This window comes from Falco punctatus, assembly GCF_963210335.1.
Source record: "Falco punctatus genome assembly, chromosome: 6".
Taxonomy (NCBI): Eukaryota; Metazoa; Chordata; class Aves; order Falconiformes; family Falconidae; genus Falco; species Falco punctatus.
The window spans coordinates 75,935,191-75,952,983 of NC_137585.1; the positions used below are offsets into that span (position 1 = coordinate 75,935,191).

General features: G+C 38.7%; 1 protein-coding gene across 2 annotated transcripts in view; it reads right to left on the reverse strand.

Annotated features, from left to right (window-relative positions):
- Window positions 1–17,793, reverse strand: part of RELN (reelin) — a 321,986-nt gene that overhangs the window by 37,460 nt on the left and 266,733 nt on the right. For both annotated transcript variants that reach the window (XM_080391905.1, XM_080391904.1), the window contains 11 exons: window positions 17,327–17,515; window positions 16,828–17,101; window positions 15,263–15,403; window positions 14,990–15,167; window positions 13,428–13,512; window positions 10,638–10,820; window positions 9,247–9,418; window positions 9,066–9,168; window positions 6,308–6,537; window positions 3,327–3,547; window positions 2,148–2,295 (listed from right to left, as the gene is read on the reverse strand). In XM_080391905.1, the coding sequence (XP_080248031.1) occupies window positions 2,148–2,295; window positions 3,327–3,547; window positions 6,308–6,537; window positions 9,066–9,168; window positions 9,247–9,418; window positions 10,638–10,820; window positions 13,428–13,512; window positions 14,990–15,167; window positions 15,263–15,403; window positions 16,828–17,101; window positions 17,327–17,515 (1,924 nt within the window). The remainder of the gene's footprint in view (window positions 1–2,147; window positions 2,296–3,326; window positions 3,548–6,307; window positions 6,538–9,065; window positions 9,169–9,246; window positions 9,419–10,637; window positions 10,821–13,427; window positions 13,513–14,989; window positions 15,168–15,262; window positions 15,404–16,827; window positions 17,102–17,326; window positions 17,516–17,793) is intronic.

Below are 17,793 nucleotides of genomic sequence, written 5' to 3' on the forward strand. Positions count from 1 at the left end.
TGACATTCACCACATAATTCAAAGGAAATAAACCCAGGTGACCTTGTCTCTGTTGAATCTGGTCTCTGTGGATTGCTGTTCTTTTATCTGAATTTTTACTAATATCATAATAACCCACTCAAAAATAGGTAACGATGTCTAGCAGATAAAAAAGTAATTTTAAATATCTCTCTTCTAATCTCACAGATATTTTGCAAAGGCTCTGCCTATTTTGAAATGGAAAAGCAAAGTTTTCTTGTAGGTCTAGTAACACTAAAATGTGTGGATATTCTAGTAATTCAGAATTGAAAGGGATTTGGTTAGTTATGACACCTCAAATATTCTGTCCCCACTGATATTTCATGCTGTACAGTTTCAGCTACTGGTATCACCATGATGGTGACATACTGTCCCCTGTGTTACATTCTTTAAAATATAAATGTGATGGCAATGGATAATGGATTGCAAAGTCCACTTCATTTCAATCCCCAGGTGCTGAGCGTGGCCTGCAGCACTGATAGACACCACTGCCCACCTGCGTACTTCAAGACATCTCCTCGTAAGAAAAGGGGAAGTTTTGATGTGACTACTGAGTCTAAGTACCCTTAAAGATATTTATTAGAAGTGCTGCTTCTCCTCATTCCTGGCATAAACTGAAACCTCTTCCCACGTCCTGTGCAGAATTTGGTACATCTGTGTCACAGCCAGATCTGTTGTGCTTTGCAGGTGGCTGATAGAGTCAGCCTGAAAATTAAGAAAACCCCACTGCAATTACTTCAGGTTGCTAAAGAGCAGCCCCCAGCAATGCCGCTGCAGTCTGCCTTGCTGTTCAGAAGACAACATACAGTTATTTGTTGATAACTGTTATTTTTCATCAGCATATACAAGAAATTAAACGTGCTGTTTTGTTTTCCTTTTACTAAGACAGAAGTCATTTATCTCCATGTTAACACCTTGAGGTCAATATATGCAAATCCAGCTACAGACTGTCACGAAGAGGAGATAAATGATGGCTCTTTGAACACGAGTAATAAGGAAAACATGTCATTTAGTGTAATGGAGCAACTTACAAGATCTTTTGTTTCTTTTGTTAAACAATCTTTTAATTTCAGAATGGTCTAGGAAATAAAATCAGTGCAGAGTATTTCTGTTTGTATTTACCAAGTTCTGAAAAAAGTTTGCTGTAAGGAATCTTACAAATTCAATACAGGGATCTTTAATATTGCACCCCACTGAGGGTTAGCTAACTGCTGATCTAAAAAATATAATGGTTAGAAATTAGGCATCTTTATTGACCATGAGGTTCTGCAATTAAATGATTATTTAAAGCTTCAATGCTAATGAAGACAAGTCAAAAAGAAATAAAGCACCTGTTAGAGTGTTCCCCAAAGAACATTAGAGAGAAGTAGGGTGGTTACAAGAGATCAGTAGAAAAAAGTCTCAGACAAAATGCCATCTTTCCGAAGTAGTAAGGTAAGGATATAAGCTAAAATATGGAAATAATTAGAAAACAATGCCTATTTGTTAGCATGCACACAATTAGGATGTGGTTTAAATTTTAGTGTATGTTTTTTTAATGTGGCTTGCTTAGCATGTCTCACTTATCAAATACCTCCTCTGTGGGCTGTAATGACACAACATAATCTCTAAATACACTTAAAAATATTTGTTTTTCAGTTGCTGTGCTCACTGTAGCTGGTGACAGCTTGAATAGGAAATTCTCAGTGAATTATGTGCACAATACGAAGAAAGTAAGCTTCAAAAATGAAAGAATTATGAGATGATGAATGTAAAAGTTACTCCTTGGCAGCAGATACTCCTGTTTCAGCAATAGCTCATAATACACCAAACTGTAAGACAAGCAGAGCGTGTGACACGCAATCGATTTCTCATGTTATGCATTTAAAAAATAAAAACTTGCATAAACTACTGAAGGTGTGGCACCAGATCCTGGAGTTCTTATTAAGGTAAAAAAAACCCACAAAAATTTAAGTGATCCATTAAAGTTCAAATTAAATTTAATTTAAAATGGTAACAATGGTTAAAATGGAATATTCACTACCGTAAGGACCACAGCTTGCCTTTACCACAGAAGTGTTGCATATATATTATTTTTCAGTATGTTATTTCTATAGCGAAATTCTGAAAGAACTTTGAAATTGTGTTACCTGGCTTGTGACAAATCTAGGTCTCGAGTCATCAACATACGTAAGCCTTCTTCGTTAAAGAAAAGGTTGTTTCCTCCAGACATGATGCCACATTTCCTTGATGGCTTTCCACCACTCACAAGCAGGAATCTGTCTGACTCCAGCTGACCTGAATACACAGTGAACACATATTTATGATTTAGTCCAAAGTGCTCCTACTGCAAGAATACTGTTTCCAGGGGAAGAGAGCTAAATTAAACATCACATGCAGAGTGAAGAAATATTTGATGTTTCCAATGCAAGCATTCTAGAAAACTGCCGTGAATCAAGACAAAATAAACAAAAAACCCTCAGAAGTATGAAATCTGCGATCTTACTCTCTAGTTATTCACAAGATTTGCCACTTTTCTACATTTTTCTTAAAATAATGAGAAAGTACTCAGGGCTATAAAGAACCTTTGGGTATCATGTGGTAGCGGGCAAGCAAAGGCTTGCAAAATTCAAAGTGAACAGCAGCACGTATGAAGGAATGAGTTTGGTTCACAGGTGCTGCTTTACTCAAAACGGGCTCTTCTTGCCATGCTTGCTACTGGGGGAAACCTCAAGGTGGTTTTAGAGTTGTGTAGGTGACTGCTGTGTGTGCCCAGGCCTGCATGAGGCTTTGAGTTCCCTCCTGCCATTGCTCGCTTGGAGACCCCAAGCTGTGCCTGCCGAGTGGTGGCCCTCACCGCTGAGACACAGGGTCTGCCCTGAAACCATGTTTGCTGTATTAAGGCCACTTAGGCTTCCCTTGTAGTGAGAAACGGCACAACATTAAAGCCCGCTGTTGTTTGCCTCACTTGCATGCATTCTGTCTGTGTTAAAGTCAAACTACCATCAAACCATCATTTTCTTCTAAAATTATTTTCTACATATAAAGTTTCAGGAAATTCTATTTCTGTGAAGATTTTGTATTCCAGCATGAACATCTTCACAAATAATCAGACACTCCAAACTAGACAACTGATAGCCATTGAACATTCACAAACCATGCCTGAGAATGACATCTAAATTACTTGGTTCACGGGAATCCCCCTCCAGCATAAATTACATTCAGAAGCATGCAGAGGTGAGGAAGACTTTGCTGTTTTATCCCTTGAGCCCAGGGTTTCACTAAGACAGACAGGCAGAACTCGGACCCCTGCAAAAAAAAAGAGATACCTTCAAAATCATCCTTAAGGAAGTCAGAGTTCTTGGTACTTATTTTGCAGGTTGGCCCAGAGTACCCAGGGTCACAGATGCACTTTGTGCCATTGATACAGCTGCCGTGCCCGTTGCACATCTCCTCGCACTGTGGGCCAATGTACACATTGTCAATGGCCCAAGTCACTGGCTGGGATCCAGCAGGGTAAAATCCTTGGTACCATCTAAACCTTGCCAACCTGAAAAAGGCATAAAATGTATTTAATTGAAATAATAATTCCATCTTTTTTGTATTCTGTAGATATACAAAATACTATGCAATATATACAGTATTCTTTCTGTTGGAACTGGCTTGATAAATAGCATAATTCTAGAAACTGACTGCTCTAATTCCTTCAGTACCTCATGCATCTTTATGTTGACATTCAACCCAAGTACTGACAGAAATAAAAATAACATTATTCATTACTTATAATACCAAAACTGAATGACGGACTTGAAAATGGGATTTGAAATCTAACCGCTCTTCTCTCCATCGTCATGGGGAGGATGAATGGCTGTGGTCTGATGGATTTCCTTCTACTTTGGCTTACAGTGTCTGGGTCAGACCAGGCCACTTTCACTCCTTCCCGGAGAGTGAAACCCTACTTCATGCTGCCACTCTCCCCCCAGGGAGTCCACCTGTGAAGCTGGGGTGCTAGGATCTCATCCTCAGTTACATGGAAAGAAAACATGACCTGCCATGTCACTGGCTTGCTTTCGGTGGCTTAATCTTAAACCAGACTGATATTGCAAGTTGTTAATTTAAACTATATTCTCCTTTGGGTGCTGTCCTGTCATTTTTAATTCACCTCCTAAGTGCTACTAGCATCAATGCTGCATATAAAGAGCAACTGACTGGGGAAGAAGAGAAAACAAATTGAGAGAGGGAAAAACACTTGAGAGACTAATTTTATTCCCAATTGAGAAAATGTTTTAAAGGAGGAAGGAAATCAGAAGAGTGAGAAGGGAAAAGCACTTAATTGCCTTGCATGTTTAATGTGTCTTGTTAGAGATAACTAAATGCAGCAGGAGAATCAATAGCACGGGTAGCTGATGAGTTTTTTTGTCTTGATTTGCTAAAAAAGAGTTTTTATGAGGGGATTCAGGTGACAAAGGATAGCTGATGGGTGGGGACACTACTGAGAGTTTCCAGAAAGATACCCGAGAGCCAGAGTCCTGCTGGAAGTCAAAAACATTGATTTTAATGCACCCTGAGGTAAAGGACACAAGTGTGAGGCTGGAGGTGTTGTAAGCTCCTCTTCAGAGAACTCTGCCACACAAGCTGGAATTGTGCCACCCCTGAGGCATGTCAGCTCCTTCTCTCAGACTCCCTCCTGGTGAGGGTGAACCATGACTCGTGTCTGAAGCAGAGCGAAATACTGGTCTTCCTGAAGGGGGTTGGGTTTCTTCACTGGCTCAACAGGCCACAGACTTTTCCTTCAGGACACAATTAGAATACTAATTCTTAGTTACAGCTGTCTGCTGAGAACGTATATTAATTTCCAAACTAACATACACAGTGGAAATAACTGAAAATGTCTTCATCTTCATTTAAATATAATCACTTGACACTTTGTGCATGAATTACACAAGGAGTCAGGTTTGGAGTTTCTTTCTTGTTATTCCAGGGGATTCTAGTGAAGAAAATCCCCCTTCAGCCCTCTGGCCCTAGAATTTCGTGGCACCGAACTCTCCATGGAAGCTGCTCTGTGCTGTTGGGTTTGGCTGGCTGTCAGCAACTGGCTTCTGGCCTTTGCGTTGGGGAAGGAACAGGAAGGCAGGCAGGCAAATGCGCTAGAAACACTCAGGAACAGAGAACTAAATCAAAATACCTGGAAGGTTTAAATGAGTTAGGAGTCTGCACAGTCAAAATTTTCATTTGGAAGGATGCATTGGTAGTTGGGTAAAGAGTCAAATAATTCTTTTGGGCAAAAGCAGAAGGACAAATGAGCTGCTGCAAGAGGTAGTTACCTATTCCACACTTGAAAAGGTAACAGTCATAAACCACAAAATGCAAATTTAAAATTTAAATGTTTTCTTAAATTAAACATCCATGTTTTCCAAATTTGGTTCTCATCTCTTACATAGGTTTATTCATACTTTCAAAGGCACATACAGGGCCGTTTATTTAGTGGAAGACCCACTGCATTCAGTAGTTTCATAAATACTTAGTCTCATGGTTGCATAGACTCATAAAGTCTCATAGTTGCATAGCTCGTTTTCATTCATACATGCTACAGTTTAATCCTTAATGATGTGATCTTTTACATAAACTAAGTTGATGCTAGAAGACAGATTTCTCTGAAAACAGTAACCAGCACTGTTTTATACTTTGAAAAGTTACGTAATGTTATGCCTGCTAGCATATGTTGTTTTTCTATGCTGCGTATCTGTTATCACCCAACCTGGCTTGTCCCACAAACTTTAAGTTTCTGAGTGACTGCAGCAGTTAATTTCATAGAATGACAGAATTTTATAGCTACAAGAGATCTCAAGTATTTACATCAGTCCATTTCCTTACAATGAAGTAAAATCAAGTTTATGCTAGCTCACATTTTTCTGCATTTTCTAATTAATTTCAAATTTTATGCAATAATATCTTTGATAAATTCACATGGCTAATTCACTGCAGTAAAGAACATTCAAAACACTATAAGGACAGTCAGTTTTGCATTAATTTTACCACGCAACCCACTTCCATAAAGATGTCACCAATTAGATATCCGGATAAATAGGAAATCATCTGTTGTTATTCTACATTAGCATTAGGCATAATGTATTTTGGGGAATTTTCTGAACACTAACTAACATTCAGGACAAAAACTGGAGAAAAACTGATCATCTGATCTGCTCTAGTGCAACAATTCTTACACACCGCTGGGAGAACGTTTTGGATGGAAAATACAAATGAAAACAAACAACAAGCAGCTTGGCAGGAATAGGAGCTGGACACTTACCCACAGAGGTGCAGTTTTCCAAAGTGAATGACCTCCCTTCTCCAGCCCTGGGTGGTGCCTGCGTAGTAAGTGCTGCTTGGGTGATGCTCGGTGGAGCAGAGGGAGCTGAGGTGGCTGCTGCTGCTGTAGCACAAGGGGAGCAGCAGGTGCCACGTCGCCCCCAGATCTCGTGAGAACTCGAGCTTTACTGGGTCAGCAGAGGAACTATCAGTGGTGCAGCCGATATTGATCTGGAGGCCAAGACATGAAATACAGAAGATAACAGAGGGCAAGTTGTGGAACTCCTGATCACTCTTTTGTCTCTTCGCCTCTCCCATTTGGTAAGGTATATATTTAGCCCAGGAAAACAGGGATCTGGGAACTCATTTAACAACTGGGATGATGCACTCAAGACATGCATGTGAACATGAACTCTTGCACATTGCCCTACCTATCCATAGGCATATTGCACTCTAGCTTATCATAAAATTAATGTAATATGAAATCCCCAACTAATTCTATTAAGAGAAAACTGTAAAGATAATTAGACAAAATCCCAAAGGAGAGCTGGTAACGTTGCTGGAGCAAATGCATCAGCTTTTGCAGTCCTCTGGCAGGTACTTAATTAATGACAGCACCAAAAAAATGTGCATTTTCAAACCCAGAAATATTAAAACAAAATGTGCAAATATAAACCTTTTGTTAAATTGCTGAGCTGCACTATGGTCCTTCTTGTGTTACACTTCCAAAAAAATGAAAAAGCTTGTGCCACAGGGGGTATGCTATATCACTCCAATGTGTTCTTCAGCTTTCATACTCACTACCCTTTTGTTTATATATAGGAGCAAAGCCCTAGGAGACAGTGTTAAAAGTATCATAGCTGGACTGGATTTAGATTCAATATCACACCAAAATATATTTTCGTAGCGTCAAACTTCTCTGGGTATTCTTACAAGATTCTTGATTTAGAGAACAGTAGAAAAGGCAGAAAACTTACACGAACACAGTTCTACTATTGGAAAAAAAATATAAAATGATGCTTTGTACAGAATATAAGACATCTTAAGACATATCTTCTGCATGCCCCTAGTGCAAAGTAGTCTGCTTTTCTTTCACACTGATATTAACATGTTCTTTTAGTTTCAAATTGCTCATAATAAAAGAAATAAAATAAATAAAGGAAGAATTAGTTCCCTTACAGGATGACTCTGTCATATAAAATAAGATGTATTATACTTACCATATAAAAAATAAAAACCCATTGCCAATGAAATACAAAGCCTGTACTAAAACTATGGAACATTTTGAGGTTTTTACATATCTTTGTAGCAGAAAGTAAGTTTCTTTATAACATGCTGCTCTGTAATGAAAATCTCTTTATTTCTAAAACCCAATAATACTTAGAACTGTGCAGGAATGTTGAAAATGTATCTGACATTGAATTTCCTTCATCACTCTTCAGTGCACATGAGTCCCATCAACCTACATACGACTAGAAGGGTTATCTACTCATCTGGAATCTTAGAGAGGTGCTTGACCCAATATTGGTTATAACTTTTGGGAGAAACTCTACTGCATTATGCATAACTTCTTCATTTATACTAATATCCTCAAAAACGTGAGCTGAAAACAATGTTCTTACCACATATGGAAGTAAGCATGTAGATTTTATGAGGTTAATGCTCTGATGACTTATGAATACCTTAAAGTGACCTCAAACATTTTTGTTCTACAGGCTATAATCTATATTTTAAAACAGGAAATGGTTTGCATTCAATAATTTATGAATTAGTTGCATGACAAACTGAAGCATGCATGAGTACACAGCTAAACCTACTTTTCTTGGAAAACCTTTAGTATCATTTTATTAACTGTTTATAAACTAGTATAATTTGCTGTTTAACACTACATCTTTCTTAAAAGTAGCCTGGTAAATGTAACATGGCAATTTACATGAAAGATTATTTTATGATTTCTTAATGACAATATAATAACCCCTCTAAACTAATACATACTAGGTTAAATGGTTACTCCCATCAGTATCTGCCCTAGCCAGTGCACTATTTAGATTTTAGGATAAACCAGAAACATAGTTTAGTTTAGACTACGTGTTGTCATTGCAGTACCTGTTTCCATTGACTATATGAAAACCAAAAAACCATGCTCTTTATTCATGAGCTTTGGATAACTCACTAAGATGGGATGAATTCAGGCTATCATGGCCAAAAAACAGCTTCTTCTAGAGTGTCTATGAAAGCATGGGCAGAAGCAAAAGGAAAGCAGAGCCTTGGCTCTCTGAGAAAGTACAACAGTGCAGTTAAGCCAGCAGGTAGGAAAAATTAATTTCTAGTGTCACGGATGAAGTTGTAGCTCTCCACCGGGTCACCTTATGGAAGTGCTGCACACTTATCCTGAGCAGGCTGTGAAGTGGCAATCTGGACCCTCATTATATTTTGCTCATCATCTTCTCTGCCAGTGGTGACTCTCCAACTCCCAGGTCATGGACTTTAATGCTATCAGTGCAAGTATACAGGCATGGACAAAGTAGTAACTTCGGCATAAAATTAGAAGAGTTTGAGGCAGAAATTTCCCTTATCTGTGTTAAAAGTGTCATGATATACACACATGAGGGAAAGTAATATCAAAGCAATTACAGGAGAAATTAGACAGGCTTCTGCACTTGGTAATCATAACAGCTGGGCAAATACACCAAAGAGCATAATCTGGAAGAAGAGAAGTCTCTAAGCAAAAGGCAAAATAACTTTCTGAGGACAAGTACCTCAAACTGGATTATAGTGTTTTCATTTACACTCAGGTCCCTTGTTGTAATGGAGTGCTCTCCAACTTCATTTGAAACAAATACCATAGCTGAATCTTCTTCCCTGTGAAAAAAGGAAAGGAACACTTTAGACTCAGTTTATTCCACAGTTCTTTCTAATTTATTGCTGAGAGGTGCTTACGGAGCTCCTTTAGATGAATATGGGCAATAAAGCCCAATGTTTCCTCCAGGGTAGAAAAACCAGTTGTCCTCTTTGGGACCGAAGTCAAATGTATCCAAAAGGATCATGGGATTCTTTAAGTTATTTCCATCTATAATTAAGTCATCAATAATCCAGATTTCTTCTTTTTTGCCTACAAAGAAAAGGGGAACATTCCTGTTAAGACCTAATACCACTATTATACTACACTAGCGTCAGTATCTTCCTTTTGATTAAGAATCATCTAAATGAGCGGTTGCTGTAGAGCCCGAGCAGCCTGAAAGGCTGATTTCATTCTGCACCTTTTCCCTTGGACTCAGCAGCTTGTGTTTGCCTGGCAAGGGCTCTTTGACAGAGAAGGAAATTCTGATTGACTTCTCTCCAATGGATTATAAATTCAAATATGTTGTAAAATTAGTGCTTTCAAACTGGACAGGAAGGATTAGATTGCCAGATCTTTTGTGCAACTGTTTTTTTTTTTTGTTTTGTTTTGTTGTTTGTTTTTTTTTTTATCTATCTAAAAGCCTTTGTGTTGATCAGAGAAAGTTAAAAGGCTTCTTTTAAATAAGATTTGTACTTAAGGATAATGTGTGCAAGAAAAGCTTAGTTTTAGGCAGAACCCACCAGAAGAATGAAGCGGGACTGGATTCTTAGGACCAGATTTAAGTTTGCTTTTTTTGTTAGAGATGTGCTAGGCATTTGCCTGCATGGAATAAATTGTTGCTGTATTACTGTGTCTAAACGATTGCTGGAATTCTTTAGAGCCCTTAATGTCAGCTTCTGCTAAGAGATGTGCTCAGAGTAACTGATAGCAGAGGAGAGCTTTCTTCAGCTGGCACATCTCCTACAATCAGGAAGAATGAGCTGCATTCCTCTTGTGGTTTTCTACAGTCCTTTACAATTTAATCAAAAGATTAACTGCTCACTACATACTCTGTCTAAATGGGTTTTTAATGCCTAGTTAATTCCGAGCAAGGTAGGCCCAGCTCCCATTTGCACTTGGGATGTTTTTGTATAATTGGAACATTCTAATGGGCCCTCAGTGTAAATGAGAATCAGGTCCATTAAAAATAATAAGAACCTGAGTGAAGTTAACTTTATCTGTGTTGCTTGACCTCCCCATCCCCCCCGGACCAAATAGCCTTCTGCACACAGTCAAGGAGTATCAGGTTAAGGTACTTTCACTTTAAAGCATACAGCAGCTTTATAAGAACAGTAAACATGATTCTGTGATAATTTTAATTGAAGGAGTTAAATTATAAGAAAACATGATTTAAGAGTCTCTATTATTGTTGAGTTTAAAAATCTACCCTCCTACAGATGCTGAGCTGTGCAAGTGTGGACCTGGAGTCCCGTGGGTGTCTCTTCCTTACCGTTGTTGTAAGGTTGCCAAAGCCTGAACCGTGTTGCATTGCTTTGGGCTGCATAGGGCAGAGGAACGTTAATAAAGAGGACGTCTGTAGTCTGTGTGAAGTAAAATTCATCTATCAGGTGCCAAGTGATGCCACCGTTGACAGAATATTGCAGCAGGATGGAATGAGACCTCTCGGGCGTGCCTGGAGCAGAGGACATGCATTTATGTTCATTATAATCCAGTTTTTAAAAGCACTAGCTCAAAAATACTTCTTCAAGTGTAAATGCAGTTAGGTTACTGTGACATCTATTACAGATCATGGGCTTCCTTTATCAACAACTTAATCTATTGAGATGTTATAGGTGGATTGTACACATACATCTTCCTGCACTTTCCCTTGCTTGCCTGTCTGCAAAATGCTAATGAATTAGGGGCTAAATTTACATTGCTGTTCATTATATGTATGGTCACAGTTAATTACTTAGATTAGAAGCTATCTCACTATTATAATATTCTAGATTAGAACAAACCAGCTCCTTCTACCACAGACATTTTTCAGTAGTTCAATATTTATTTGCTTGTTTTTCCCAGGTACCAGACATTATCACCATCTGTAGCACCCACAGATAAAGACACAGCCCTTATCCTCACAAATTTATAGTCCATGGCTCTGACTGCAGGCACTGATATGAGCATATTCATGCCCAGAAATCATATAATTGATGGAAAGCACTGAGGATCTTTATTAGCATGTTTTAACAACAACAGCAGCAATATTCTGTGCTTTAAGCAGGCCTAAAAATCAGTGGTGGAAGTGAGAGTAAAATTTGCATTTTCTGACTACCAGTTCTTCCTTTTTTACTTAAAGCTTTCTAGAGTCAATAAAGACTCTTTACAGCCCTTGCTATTAACATATGCTGATTAAAGCCCAGCATTTGCACTTGGTGTGGTTATCCTGCACAAGCTCAGTCCTCAGTGTCTATTTGGCCCACGCCTGACTTGCTGACCAAGAACATCAACATCTGAGCGACAGTATCTCCAAGCTGAGTTCTCACTTGGACAAATTTACACTATCCACTCCCTTCATAGTGTGGCACAGTGATGGCACATCCCCAAAAACTCAGTCCAAGGACAGGAACTAGCAGCAGAAAAGGACTAAGGAACAGGTTTTTCATCCCTGCCTCACTGCATTACTGTGCAAGTTTCTCCCATGTTCTGTTCTTAAATTAACCAAATTTGCTGAAGCCAAAATGACTGATGTGCACACTCCTGCTCTACTCTACTTCAGTGCAAAGTCTCTCTTCAATGGCCATGTGTAGAACAGAGCAGGAAGGAGACAGGAGCTGATTTTGCCTTACCTGTGGTGATCAACACTAAACAACACATGCTGTTAACTCTTACAGTTGAGAGATACGCCCAGCTATATTAATTTGCATTCAACATTAGGGAGTTTGTTGGGACTAAGTCCTGGATCCAGGCCTAAGCCTAGCAAGCCATATGGATTTAATGAGAAAAGATTTCTCATGGAGTTTCATTGCTTTACCTCTTGTGGGTCAAGTGTCAAAATCCAGCCTTGAGCCTTCAGCTATTCCTCCCTTTCAGGATGATATTTTTACTCATTGTATTTTTAAATATTTTGGCAAGGATCATATGTAGAAATATTTCCAAGTCAGAGTCTTGTAAAAGAAGTTTTCAGAAAGATTTTGCTTTTAAAACAGAAGTATTTGGCACATCATTATTTTGGGGCATGTTATGTTATGGTTTTGGCTGTTATTGGTTTATCTCTTTTCGATAAAGTACTTAATAGTAATAAATAGCCAAATATATATGATTAAATGTCTATTCAAGTGAATCAAACTTAATTCAGAAAGAGCTACATTTTTACTTGCCCATACAGTGATTTGGCTAAGAAATTTACTTAGGAAGAAAGAGGCAGTTCAAAACTCTTTTCATGCTGTCCTTTGGCAAATGGTGAGTCAGTTAGGGTCCAGTCCCAGAAGCTATGAACATCTTCCATCTTCCATCAAAGGGAGAGGAGTTTTTGCATGTTGAGAGTTCAGCTTGGAAGTGCCAGTTCTACAAGCAATACTGGGAAAAACAACTGAAAGCCCTCAGCCAGGGTAGTTGTTCTCCACCATGTTACTCCTGACTTGGATAAAATTATTTTGCAAAGCCAGGGATGGCAGGGGCTTGGAGTAGGGTAGGACTGAATCATTGGCTTGAATATACTTGTATTAGAAAAACTGTCTCAAGCTTATTACCAATGTAATACCAATGTATAAACTTGGCTTGGCAGGTCTGACTATTCTTCATATACAATTGAACAGAATTACGAAGTTTTAGTCATCTCTAAGATACCTACAAGGAAGTCAGATGGTAAGACCTTTTAATGCAGTGGACTGAAGCTTGAAAATGAAAAACCTGGTAGTTCCTTATCAGTTCCCTAAGTGATCTACTATAGACAAAATTTTATGACTTAAAAAACTGATAAATCAATTTTTCCCCAACATACTGCAAAATCTCTCAAAAAATGTTGAGTTATTTTGTTTCTTTTCTGCTCAAAGACTTTACTAGCTGTGCTGGTTTTTATATTACCGGTTTATGTTTTTCTCAGGAACGGCACAGATGACCACGTAGGCTGGTAGCAAGGTAGGGATGATGTACAATCTCAAACAAGTTCCTGGATTATCTACCATAAACCAGTGATCATGTACACTGAAGCTGAAAATGTAAACCCGTATTCTTTTCCATGATGCTACTATGTATGAATAAAGCTAGAGAAGTAATAGGAAATCAACAGTGATCTTACCTTTTGCAATGAATTTAAATGAAAACTGGATGTACACAGTATTAGTGCAATCTAGATCTCTCGAAACAAGCATTCTCAGTCCTTCCTGCAAATACAGAATAGGTAGTGTGAGTCTCAGTTCCCACCACTGAAGATGTTCTGCAGCTTGTATTGTCTGGATGTGGTCTGTTACTGACTGCTAGCGGCAGTGAGAGAGGTAGTTCTCTGTCCCACAACTTCTTCCATGTAGAAAATGGGGACAGCAATAGCCTTGGCAAAGTGAGCCATGACAATAGAAAGGGCTAGATATGGGTTTGTGTCACTGCCACAGGCACAGCTGCATGATCAGTTACAGCCACAGATACAGCTCATTCAGTTCATGCTGTGAACCCTAGAGATACGATCTGATCTGCAAGCACTAACTTACTCAGACATTGAGTCCAAGCTAGTATACTAATTTTTTTTTAGCAAAATGTATAGTAGCCAAGCACCCTAATTTCCAGGCAGGAAGATTCCTCTCTAGGAGCTTTTTTCTGTGCCTCAAAAAATATTTCATACAAAAATAGTCTTCTGGGGCAACCTCTTGACTTAAAGCAGTAAGGAAAGGGAGCAGAGAGCAAACTCCATAGTGACCCCTAAGGTCCTGTCCATCTTTGGACATCAATGATGTGTGGATCTGGGGGCCAGAGCCAGTACCCATTCTACAGAGATCTGGCAAACCATCTCTCAGAGCTTCCCTCTTTCTCAGACCCATTCCCCCCAGCGGAACAACATGCAGGAACAACCGATCCAAGTTTCAGACAATTCACATCCTGTAATTTGTGATTTAAATGATTTAAAGAGGTTGAACTGGAGTCAAGGTTTTGCAAGGAAATATTTCTAAAGAATTCAAAGAATTAATTTCTACACCAAACGTTATTAAACTTTGCTTTTTTGGGGTACCTGCATTCACAGTGTCAAGTGAAGACTCCTGTGTGAGCTTAAAATTTGTGTGCTTATGTGAACAATAGTATTTCTATTATGTGTTTTGTTGAAGAACTGAGAAGTTCAGAAAATAGGATATTTCCTGGCCTTTTAAAAGCTGTAATTAACAAAAAAAAATCCTTAAAGAGCTAGAAAACTTCAAAAATGATAAAATTAAGTAAAACACAGGCTAACTACATAAACATTCATTACATAGACGACAGTGCCGACTAATTTGCATTATTCAAAATACTCAAAAGATAGGGGATTTCAAGATGTAAACCCAATTGATTGTAATGTGTATCATATTTCCAAATCACTCACCTGGCCTCAAGAATTTCAGCAACAAAATTTCTTTCTTTTCCTTTGGTGGTTAAGGAGGAATTTATACCACAAATGAAAGCAATAGCCAACAAACAGATGAAACCCATGTTTTCATAAGAAAACAACTGTGACAAACATGGTGCATAAGCAGGGCAGGAAAAGACAAGAAAAATGAAAATTTCAAATTCTAGCCTAAAGACTGATATAAACATATGTGGGGAAACAACAAAAAAATTACTTTCTGTTCTTAACTCTACTGGGTTTTATTCATTTTGTCAACGGAAATAATGTCTGACCCCTTTAAAAATGAGAGCTGTTCCAGACTTGATGGTGTCACCATTCAGGTTTCCCCTCTCAGCACCATAGACCTCAGGCCAAAGGTCTGGATGCAAGTTACCATTGAAATCATCCTTCAGTACAGACGGCAGAGGAATGACAGGGACACAGTATGGACCACCAAAGCCTCTGTCACACCTAGCAACAAATTGGAAGGAAAAGGTGTTATCCATCTGGCCTAAATAAAACATAACATACTTTCTATGAAGCAGGTTAAGCAGGTTGCTACTTACACACAATGACCTGCATCACAGATGCCATGGCCTGAGCACATCCAAGGGCACCCTGTAGCCAGGACCACATTATCAATAGCCCAAGAATCAACACCAGAAGCATAGTTGTACTGAATCCATCTGAACCGTGTTCTGGGGGAGCTAGAAAAAAAAGAGCGCATGTATTTCAGGATCCAGAATGTCTGCTCCACAAAGTGCTAAATAGTAAAGAAAATCTCATAGACTTCAGGAGAGGAAAAGCATATTAATAAGCATGACTCCCAGTATTTGGAAAAGATTCCAGCTGAAACTGGAAGTTTCAATTTCTCAGGTTAGTTTTTAGGCAAAATTCCAGCAGACTCTAAAGGAAGGTGCCGTAAAGTGAAAAACCAAGAATGAACTTTGCTGCAACTCTTGCCAGTCAACAAAGTGGTTGAGCAGAAACTATTGGCTACATTAGCATTTGACAGCTCCATGTGTTGCTAAGAGCTAAAAGAATATAATTGCTTCAATAAAGTAAGAAGGAAAGTTAATTTATACTAAGTGTTGTGTAAAGAAAAAACAATGATTACATATGTTTACATATACACACATAACAATGTAGGAATATATATGTACAAACATGCACATGCATACACACTGCTATGTTTGCTGACTGCCTTGTAATTCTCAGATGAGGAAAGTATTCTGGAAAAAATAAATCTATCACAATGCTGTGGGTTAGATCATCTTCCATTTGTTCAGGCAGGAAATGTGTTGTGGACAACACACAGAGGATTGCCCTCAGACTTTGATAGGATCAGGATATAATTGTATTTGTGAGGAAGATTCTTTGGAAGAAGATGTATGGTCCTCTGGAGAATACTATGGAATTAGAAACCAAGATGTGAACCCCTGTCCCAGTTCATCTACTGTGTGTCCATTTTTACCACCATATTTTCTGACTGGTGAAATTTACAGAGGTAATGTGTAGGGCGCTTTGAAGAATTACAGAACTATCCAGAATAATGGTAAGCAATATCATAATCTTCTGTTATTTCTAAACTAGAGCATGGTTTTATTCAGAAACGGATGCCAGCACATCTGCCACATCCATTTACAACCATGTGATAACACTATGAGGCAGGCAGAACTCTCCTCCTGGTCAAAAGTGTGGAGGTGACACATCTAGTAACATGTGTTTTGACTTGCTGAATGCCATGACTAACATGCCTAAATGTTGGGTGACAAGTTAGATGCAATCATAGAAAATAATTTTATATGAAAGGATGGGTCAGGGCATTAATTTTTGCTTCTTACTGGGTAAATGTTAGAAAAGCTTGGTTTAGTGTTCCTGTTCTTGCTGTCATAGATTATAGGCAAGACTTAAGAATTCACTCATTCAAAGTTGTTACTTCCTTAAGTTCCTGCAGTTCACATTATATCTGATGAAGTGTTTTGAAGTGAAATTTAAAATTCTGATGGCGTGACAACACACATTTAATAATTTAAAAGACATGCAGAAAATTCCCAAGCTGAGAGATGTTTGCTCAAATTAGATCAGCAAAATCTTTATCATGCTAAACAGCCAGAAAAGCAGTGCTCACTTGGTTGGGGGTGGGAGATAGACCGTAATTCTCTTCCAGTTTTGGAATCTTTCTGAAGTGTAGATGGAGCTCTCAGTGTAGTGCTGACAGCCGATGGTTGGAGGGACACACTCCTCTGTCACCAGGTGCCAGTCTCTCCCATTGTTTAAAGAATACTGCAAGTGAATGCTATGGGAATTGCTGTATGGCTTGCTGCAACCCATGCTCAGCTCAAACTGCAAGAAAGAAGAGGCTGATACATGGAAGTCCCAAGTCTCAGCATAACGAGGTTTTCCTAAGAAAAGAGAGAAAATCAATAAAAAAAGGTATAACTTACACTTATGCTTTCAGTACTGTCATTCAAATTAATTATTTGTATTTTAACTTTTTTCCTTCTTCTTTTCCCTGCATATTACTATATACCTGAATTTATCTATACCTCCCATCTTGTAAAAACTTGACCCATAACTGATTTATAAAAAAGACTCATACAAATGTAGTAATGTTTGGTGACACATACCAATGTTTTCATTGAACATCAGAGCTGTATCCATAGACAGGCAGTCGATGTCTACTTGACCTCCTTGTATTCTGTACCAGCTTGCTTGTAAATCCACAGTTCCATCAAATTTATCCTGGAAACCAGTCTGAGAGCTGTCATTCATACCTATTAGGACATCGTCCAAAGCCCACTGAGCTGAATGCTTCCCTATAAAAAGCAGAACGGACAGTTTAGTGGAATCCTTGTATGTTATTTTTTATGTCCGTACGCTGCGTTCACCCAGTGAGCAGTGCTCGGTCATGTTGATGAGCACTGTTGAACAAGACTAAAACATTGCTCAAGGATGAACCTGGACTCTAGAGTGTGTTTCTGCTTTAGATAAACACAGGTATTTTTTTCGTTTCTCAAGCTTCAGTGCCTTCATCATAGTATGCTCTCCCTGTATTTGAATGAGATACTCCCCGAGTCCCTGTTTGGGGATTTTC